Raw genomic sequence first — 9,691 nt, 5'->3', positions numbered from 1 at the left:
TGTGAGAGAAACAGACAGAATTGAGTATATGCTGAGTTCGTGTGTGTGTGTGTGTGTGTTTATGTATGTATGCGCATATTTGCATGTGTGTGTGTGTGTGTGTGTGTGTGCGTAAGAAAGAAACAGGAAGAGAAAGGTGGAAAAGCAAACCTTCATAGGCTTCCAAAAAACCCGAGGAAAAAATTATGAACCCACTTGGGAGAGGAAAAGTTGAGTACTTCGACTCATAGAGTCTTCATTGGCTTTTGTTTTGGTGCATGTGAAGCATGATATTTAAAAATGAAAACAAATAGCAACACATCACGCCTTGCTTCAATCCTTTGGTGATTCTCTTGATGTTATAATTGGGATTGCTAGCTCTCTCTGCACCCCTCCACTGTCACTCTGAGGTCAGTGTTTATAGCTGAAAGATTCACTTTCTCAGTGAGGCGTCACTGCGTTCAGACAAATCCATATACACTACACCACATCTGCTAGGCAGATGCCTGACCAGCAGCATAACCCAACACGCTTGTCAGGCCTTGAGTGCATGCTTTCATATTTGTGTACCTATCAGACTGGATTTCTTTTTACATAATTTTGCCTGGGGACAACACTCTCGTTGCCATGGGTTCTTTTTCAGTGCACCAGACAGATTGCTTGACAGATTGTGTGTGTGTGTGTGTTTCATTTCCTAGAGTGCCCCATGCTGTCTTGTCTTTCAGATGCAGACTGAGAGGTGTGCTCACTTGTAGGTTGACACTTGTGATAGTGTTATCTTATGTAACCACCCCCAAGCTCCCTCTGTCTCTGTGTGTGCGTGAGAGAGGGGGGTGGGGGGAGGGAGTGTGTGTGTGTGAGTGTGTGTGTGTGTGTGTGAGTGTGTGTGTGTGTGAGTGTGTGTGAGTGTGTGTGTGTGTGTGTGTGAGTGAGTGTGTGTGTGTGTGTGTGTGTGTGTGTGAGAGAGTGAGTGAAACAATCGTGTGATTGGTTGTCTTGACACCATCCTACCCCCCTCTCCCCCCACCCTGCCCCGGGTGATTGACGGCGTGTTGTGGCTAACACCCCCGTTGCCATGCTTTCTCTTTCAGGGAGGCGGGCCTTCCAGAGAAATACCTGCAGCATGTTGTGCATAGGGCGGGGCTGGCCGGAGCACCCGTTCAGTGTTAACAATGTAAATGATGTGTGTGAGTCAGCCACCAGTCACTGGGTAGTATCGTCGTCATTGCTGCTATCATCATCATCATTTCCTTTATCTCTCCTGGGCCCTGACTCTGTGATGGCACTACACCTGGTCAAGTTATGTGGGTGGCGGGGGAGGGTTGGGGAAGGGGGGAGGGGGTGGTGGAAGGGTTGTAGTTTGTGTCTGTTGTGTGTTGTCATTGTTGTTGTTTTTTGTCAGTACTGTGGTGCATCTCTTTACGACGGTGGTGTCCTGTTTGGGGTGTGGTGGAGGGGGAAGGGGTAGGGCCACAGTTAGAGTGTTTGCACTGTCCTTTCCTTGCTGTGCCCGCTTAGACGGCTTGCTTGTGTAGCGCCTGGGGTGACTCCCAACACACGCCAGTCTGACTCCTTTCTATACAGCCCAGGAAACCTGCCATTGCTGTTCTTTCAGGACAGACCAGGTTTTCGTTTTTGTTTTTGTGTTTTTGTTGTTTTAATTCCAACCCATGCCCTGTTTTCGGTGGGGATGTGTTTTCTTTTTCGAGAAATGTGTGTTAGTACGTGCAGATCTTGAGGGGGTCCTTTTGAGGCAGGACCTAAAATGTCTCTGTCGCTTGTTTGATAAAGACTGCAAGGGGTTACGTCCGGGTTGGTAGTGCTCAGGTGCTGTTAATACTCTCCCATAATAATAATAATAATAGTAATGAACATTTATATAGCGCCCTTTCTCCCCAAGAGCTCAGGGCACTTAACATGAAAGAAAAAGTTTCAAATTACATGGATCATTCATGACCACTCTTTCTCAAATCCCCTCCCTCCCCCTTCTCTCCCTCTGCCACTCACCATGCATCCAAAGTTTCATGAAGAGCGAAGGGCAGAGATAGAATGATATGCACAGATATGATGAAAAAGGTTGTTCCAAATATGAGGAACAGCAAAGAAGAAAGAACGTTCACCACAGGTTCTTGTATTGACACAAGGAAGTTTCAGTCAGAGGAAGAGCGGAGATTTCTTGCGGGACTGTAAACACTGATAGGTCAGAAAGATATGTAGGTTCTGTGGAGTGGAAAGCAGAACAGCAGAGACACGCAACTTTGTATTTAATTCTCGCTTCAGTGGGGAGCCAATGGAGGTGAGGAGAAAGGTGATCTGTACGTGGGACTCTGAGAGTCAGACGGGCAGCATTGTTTTGAAGATTTTGAATTCACTGAAGAAGATTGTGTGGATAGCCTGTGAGAAGAGAATTACAGTAGTAGATTCGTGACAGCACAAAAGCAGAAATAAGAGTTTTTATTGTTTCAACAGAAGTGTACTGACAGATAGAATTAATCCGATGAAGTTCACAGTTGACTGTGTGTATCAGATTGACTACCCCATACAGTTATTTTGGGCTTGCCCTAAATACACTGTGTGTGTTAGTGTGGAGTTGATGTGGTTTTGCCCTGATGTCTGTTTGGAGTGGAAAAGACAGCGGCCCACATGACTCCTCACAGAGCACTTTGGGGACCAGGACTGGGGGTGTTGAGGGGCTGGCACAGAGCACTTTGGGGACCAGGACTGGGGGTGTTGAGGGGCTGGCACAGAGCACTTTGGGGACCAGGACTGGGGGTGTTGAGGGGCTGGCACAGAGCACTTTGGGGACCAGGACTGGGGGTGTTGAGGGGCTGGCACAGAGCACTTTGGGGACCAGGACTGGGGGTGTTGAGGGGCTGGCACAGAGCACTTTGGGGACCAGGACTGGGGGTGTTGAGGGGCTGGCACAGAGCACTTTGGGCACCAGGACTGGGGGTGTTGAGGGGCTGGCCCAGAGCACTTTGGGGACCAGGACTGGGGGTGTTGAGGGGCTGGCCCAGAGCACTTTGGGGACCAGGACTGGGGGTGTTGAGGGGCTGGCCCAGAGCACTTTGGGGACCAGGACTGGGGGTGTTGAGGGGCTGGCCCAGAGCACTTTGGGGACCAGGACTGGGGGTGTTGAGGGGCTGGCCCAAACTGACCCCACACTGTTTGTTTCACCAGTTATATAGTAGTTGATCAAATGTTTATTTCAGTGGTGAGTCCAGCCAACAAGAGGGATTTTAAGCCTTCCCCAAAACACTCCCTGGGGTTGACTTGGGGTGGGGATCATTACTTGGCGTCACACCAGCCATGTGTGTGGGGAAAATCAGCCTGTGCTTTTTTTTGCTTTGTGTATGTGTGTAAACGTGTGCATATGCGTGTCTGTGAGTGTCCCGCATGCCTGTATGTACATATCTGTTGCATGCTCTGCAAACTGATGCTCCTGATAATTTCGTTCTCTGCTTTTGTCTTTGATCAGATAGTGAGCTCTGAGCGGTTTACAGAGTCATTTGCACAGCAGTGTATATCAGAGTGGGCTTTTCTTCACAATTCTGCCAGGGACAGCCCTGTTGTTGCCGTGGGTTCTTTAGCATGGGCGAAGTGCATGCTGCACACAGGCCCTCAGTTTGTTGTCTGGTTCATATGACCAGTGTCCAGACCACCGCTCAAGGTCTGGTGGAGGGGGAGAAAGTGCTGGTGATTGTGGGACTCGATCCCGTGCAGTCAGATTCTCTGGCGTCCTGGGTTGATGCGTTACTGCTGGCCCACCACCCCATGAATGTTCAGGTACCAAATGAATATTGTGGACCCAGAATTCCACTGGCTGCTGGATTTGATATCCACAGTAATGTGACACATCTTGAGAGAAAGCTGGTAGAAATATCCTCAGTGTTGTGGCACTCAGTTTTCGTGAGATTATTGGTGTGTGTTGTCTCTCTTTTCATCAGTCATCTTTTGGCTGATGTGAGCGAGATCTTTATGATCAATGGTTTCTCCACAACAATGGGAATTCATTTACAGTTTAGCCTTTTGTGAAGGACTATGACTCTCAAATTAGAAGGGTAAGATTTGGCTTGTTCTTAATGTCGCAGCCTTTGGGGCTAGTTGGCACCATCCTAATGCCAACTCTCCTAAAACCCTCTTGCCCAAGAGAGTGGGGATGTAACTTGAGCAAGACACTCTTCACTATAATCAAATTCTAGCCCAGATAGTTGAAACAGCAATTGCTTCCTTTGCTGTTGGGATGGTCATTGTCAGACTTGACTGACGATCATACCTTTGAAAGAGAAAGGTGGGGTGTGTTGGGGTGTGTTTTTTGTACAAGGCCATACTTCAGGTCAGGAGATTTCCACCAGGGAAATTCAGCCTTTCTGCTGCGTCACTGATACTTCCATTTTAGCTGCACTAACATTTTGCATGCAGTTTCTTGCCATTAGATATAATAATAATGATGATGATAATATGATGATAATAATATCAGTACTGTTAAAAATGATGTGTCTTTAAGTTGCACGTGCCTTGTGGCTCTTACTGCAGGACTAAGATACAGGAATATTTTTTGAAAATGTACACAGAGTAGCTGAAAATACTATTTTGAAGACAGTGTAACATCACTCATGACTCACACACCTCTCTCACCTCACCCCACCCCCCACACCTCCACAAAAACAATTTGACGCTCACACATACACATAGATGATTTTGGGAGGGGTTTAAGGGGGGGTGGGGGGGGGTCTGTAGTTTTAATATATTGTCTGGACAAGTGTGTTCTAAGATTAGACTTGAAAGATTTAATTATGGAACAGTGTGTGATATTTTGTGGTAGAGATTTCCAAAACCAAGGGATGCAGCTAACACTTGTTGAACTGTGCAAAAAGCAACAACTGCTCAACAGAAATGATCAGTGTGTCTTTTCAGGCTTTTTCAAACTTCCTCATTTAGTGAACTAATCTTTGTGATACTTAATGCTCAGAGGGGTGGCTGGGGGGGTTGTTTGTTTCTGTTGTTAAAAATATATATATTATCATTTTTGATCTCTTATTTTTGCATGCTTATTTTCCAAACTAGAAGTCACTTGCTTATCATAAATAAATTAGAGCTTTTTCTAGTTAAACTGATAACGTATTTCGTTTGTTTTGTGCCATCACAGAAAATAATAGTGTTAAAAGATTTGTATTTGGGGCGAGTGTGTATTCTCTATGTGTGTGTGTGTGTCTTAATCATGGGTGTAAGCATGTGTATATGATCTGCACATGAGAAATTGTGTCTGTGAGTATGATCTTGGATGTGTGCTTTGTGTGTAGAGGTGTGTATGATGGTTATGTTATACACAAGAAAACGTGTGTTTGTGTTTTATTTGTGTTGGTGGAGACATAGAATTATATAGGTGAAGACAGACAGTCGCTGTAAACATAGAAAGGAACATATATGTGCAAACATTTTTATAAGTTGTAAAATACCTCTTTAAAAATGAATGAATGGAAACTTCGGTAGTTTGTGGTTGTTGATTTCTTGTGGGGGTGTGGGGGTGGCATGCTGTTTCAGTGATGGGTTAGAACTGTTTACTTAAAGAAAAGGAAAAACAAAAGTGTGAACTAACAAGTCAAAAGCATACACAGGAAAACCAGGTCCAGATATGATTTTTTTTTTCTCTCTGGTTTACTTGACCCGAGTCAGTCACAATGTAAAAGTGAAAGTTGATTTTGTTTGTACATATTTCATATTTTCACACTTACCTGATCCAAGTAAGTCGCTGTGTGAAAGTGAAAGCAGTATATGTATATACACATATTTTTAAAGAATTTTCTCACTGACCTAAACTGAGTCAGCCACTGTGTTGTTTTGTTTTGAAGGAAAACCGAAAAAATGATGATCAAAACTGGTGGCTGAGTGCACCAAAAAAATGGCGAGTTGTGGCTTGGAGAGGTTTGGTGGTTGGAAGGTGGAAAGAGGGTGTGTAGGGAAAGGGAGTAGAAAGGGATAAAAATAATGTGCATGACTTCTTTTTTCACCCCTCCAATTTCAAAGGGAAGCAGCTGGAGTCCAGTGAATGCAGAGTTAGTGTTCCTTTTCCACTCTTTTGCAGATAGAGAGAAAAAAAAGACAAGACAGGACTATAGCAGAAAAAGTTGTTATCCATGTGTGTGTGTGTGTGGTTTTAAGAACTGACATGTTCAGAATTTTTTCCTTCACAGCTGTTGTCAGATGTGTGTGTGTGTGTGTGTGTGTGTGTTGGTTATGTGTGTGTACATGTGCGTGCGTGTGGGTGAAGACTGGAGAGACTTGGCGAGCACTGAGCGATTTCCTTTCTGTCCCCCCCACACAGAGACGCCGGCATTCCGGACAAGTACCTGGCCGGCGTGGAGCGAAAGGTGCACCAGCCTCAGCACGCTGCCGCCTAACTCGCCTTCCCACAATCCTCCCTCCTTCCTTCCGGCACCTTTCTCCCTCATTTTATCCACCGGCGCCGCAACGCTCTTGTTCCTTCACTATCTCTCTGTCTGTTTGAACTGGTGTGATTTCGTCGTCGACTTGTTGACTGACGCTGCAGTTGATGTGTTGTAACCTACCTGAAAAATTGTGATGTGATGGCTAGCAGGGAGGAGGGGGGGGAGGTATGTTGGTGGGGGGACCTGGACAACGTGACTGTGATATGCTGGTGGTGTTGTTTTGGGTCGTTATTGTTCCCAATGCAGCAGAGGGCCGATAAATCCAAAAGTGCTTGGTTGTAACACGTAACAAAGGGCAGAGTATTTCGAAAGAGCGTTGTTGTAACATGTTTTGCACCAGGAAAGAAACTATGGCGCATTATTTTGATTGTGGTTTTTTTTTCTTCTTTTTTAAATTGTTTTCACTGATTGGAGGTTTGCTTTGCGTAAACTGAATAAAAGTGTACACGGCTGTTTTGAGAGATTTTCTATTCTGTTGATGTGTCTACTTTTTTCTCTCTTCCACTTTTAAACTGTTATTTATTAACCTAAAATCGGTAAACATGATTTTTATTAACTGGAAAATAAAAATGATTATTGAAGTAAAAGCTATTTGATACTCACTCATACATACTGTGTATTACTTTTTTCTTAGACTTTTCGGTCTTGCTTGAAATTAGTTTCAACAGATTGTCATCAGAACTGTGAAGAAGTTTTAGCTGGTATATCATTGGTCTTCTTACGTTTGGAAGCAGCATTTTGAGCTTGTACAATATGGAAAAATAAATGACCCAAAATAAAAATGTGTCAGTCAAAAAGTCTGTGACACAGAAGCATGAATGGTATCAATTATCGTTCAGTGAGAATACATGTGGATTGGATGAATTATCGTTCAGTGAGAATACATGTGGATTGGATGAACATGTTTTTGTGCTGCCCCATCCTGTGCAGCGTTTGAGTGGCATCACTCCCATGCTGCTCATTCCCAGCCCCCCACACACACCACACCCGGCTTCTTCTGTCACAGTCCTAGCGTTGGCAGTCCACAGGGAACCATTCATGTTAGATCACCAGGAGGCCACGCACCAGAGGAGACCCTCTGCTGCTGAGTCACTTGGGTGGTGTTCAGTTTCAGTTTCAGTAGCTCAAGGAGGCGTCACTGCGTTCGGACAAAACCATATACGCTACACCACATCTGCCAAGCAGATGCCTGACCAGCAGCGTAACCCAACGCGCTTAGTCAGGCCTTGAGAACACACACACACACAAAAAAAAACAAAAACGGGGGAATAAATAATAGATAAGCTTGCATAAATAAATAAATAAATAAATAATAATTATAATATAGAAAAAGGTAGTAGTAATAATATTAGTAATACTAATAAAATGATAATAATAAAACATAAATAAATAAATAAATAAGACAACAATGGTGATAAATAAGCAAATAAATGTAAAATATGAAGACACACATTCACACATACATCCACACATGCATAACAGAAATGCACCAGACATGCAGTTTCACATATATGAAAGCACAGTCAAATACATATAAACATATGAACGTACATGAGCTCATTGATGGTGGTGTTCAGTAGTGTAGTTGTGTTCTGATTTACCGTACATAGGATAGCACCTACTAAGCCCCCTACTGACAATAATGGCTTAGTTTCGGAGCCAGACGAAGTGAGCGTCCCCCCCCTCCCTCTCAGAGTGCAGACCGTCACCACCTTCCTCCAACAACAGCCCCCCATCAATGTGCAAACACTGAAAACATTGACAGGACTCAAACCAAGCACGGAAGTGGAGGGGTATCAAAATTGAGGTCACCATGGGAGCAGGGCATGAAAGGCAACTTAATTTGCGACCCTTTTTTTCTTTTCGATGATGGAGGATGACGACGATGATGATGATGCTGCTATGGAGGTCCATTTAGGTTTTGGACTACATGACAAGGCTGTACTCTACACTTCTTATCATAATGATTTTCCCACATCAACCAGGCCTGAGAAACACAGACACTTGCAGTGCTGGTCAGGAAATTAGAGCAACACACCCAAAGACGCATCTGCAAAGTGGAAGGCAGGTGATGCTCTTCACAGTAATAATAATAATCAGTATTTACATAGCGTTAAATCTTCTGCAGAGACAAATCAAAGCGCTTTCGCACCAGTCATTCACATGCATGCATAACTCTAACTGGGGAAACTGAAGACAAGGAAGAGGCAGGGGAGGGAGGCTATTTTGGAAATAGATTGGTTTTAAGGCCAGACCTGAAAGAGCCGAGTGTGGAGACTTGACGAAGTGAAAGAGGAAGTTCATTCCAATTGCAATGTCCAGAGACGGACAAAGAGTGGCAGCCGACAGTGGAATGTTTGAATCTGGGTATGTGTAAACAGTCTTGGCCAGAAGATCACCTAAGAGAGGGAAAATTGGACAAAAAAAAAAAAAAAAGAAAGAAAAAAAGAAATCACGAATATGGATGTACTGGGCCCTTGTGGTGCATAACTGTCTTATGGATAAATCTGACAAACCAGAAGAAAAGAGAGAGATTTTTGAAAAGACGAGTTTTAACCAAGGAACAAAAGAAACTTCATCTTCCTCGTTAGAAATTACAATCATCATTTGATTATTCTGTCACTTGAAGAGAGGGGGTCTGATCTAACAAAAATACAAACAAAAAAACCTCCAAAACACAGAACCACGACCATTAAGCACCCCTGGTTCAGCCAGGGGAGCCTGGGCCCTGACCAAAAAAAAAAAAGAAAGAAAAAGAAAAGAGTGCTGTCATATTGAAGTTGAAATGCAGAGGCCCTTGACACGAAAGTGTCGATGGTCTTGGCCTCCACTACATCATCAGGTAAACTGTTCCAATGTTGAGACCATGTCAGATGAACAGATCCGATGTGGAAAGTTGTTCCAGATACGAGGAGCAGCAAAGAGGTAAGAGTGTTCATCATAGGTTTTTGTATTGACGAGAGGAATGTTCAGAAGTTAACAGTCAGAGAAAGATCGTAGAGCTGTTGAGGAAATACAAAACATGATACGAAACAAAAACATACACTCCCCTTCTCCCTCACAAATATGCCCAACACACACTCCAAACACATTCACACTCAAAACAAACTCTTGTTTCATGACACTGCATGCTCTGAAACAAACTCAAATCAAACATGCATCTGTTACTGGCTGTTTTAAATTTCATTTTAATTGTCGCAAAAAAATAAAACAAATGTCACTTAGCTTCCTTTGTAACTCGATGAGAGCTGGAAGGATTTAAT

At 43.9% G+C, this 9,691-nt stretch overlaps 1 protein-coding gene across 3 annotated transcripts in view; it reads left to right on the top strand.

Annotated features, from left to right (window-relative positions):
* The window catches only part of LOC143277411 (cilia- and flagella-associated protein 45-like), a 25,353-nt gene extending 18,143 nt beyond the window's left edge, over nt 1-7,210 (top strand). Inside the window, exons 11-12 of one of the 3 annotated variants that reach the window (XM_076582212.1) lie at nt 1,071-1,153; nt 6,305-7,210. In XM_076582212.1, coding sequence (XP_076438327.1) covers nt 1,071-1,149 — 79 coding nt within the window. In that variant the 3' untranslated portion in view covers nt 1,150-1,153; nt 6,305-7,210. Of the gene's footprint in view, nt 1-1,070; nt 1,167-6,304 lie in introns of all 3 variants that reach the window. The other 2 variants (XM_076582213.1, XM_076582214.1) reach the window with 2 other exon arrangements.
* Nucleotides 7,211-9,691: the final 2,481 nt, after the last annotated feature.

The sequence above is a fragment of the Babylonia areolata genome, chromosome 34 (assembly GCF_041734735.1).
Source record: "Babylonia areolata isolate BAREFJ2019XMU chromosome 34, ASM4173473v1, whole genome shotgun sequence".
NCBI lineage: Eukaryota > Metazoa > Mollusca > Gastropoda > Neogastropoda > Buccinidae > Babylonia > Babylonia areolata.
This window is presented reverse-complemented; position numbering and strand designations above follow the sequence as displayed.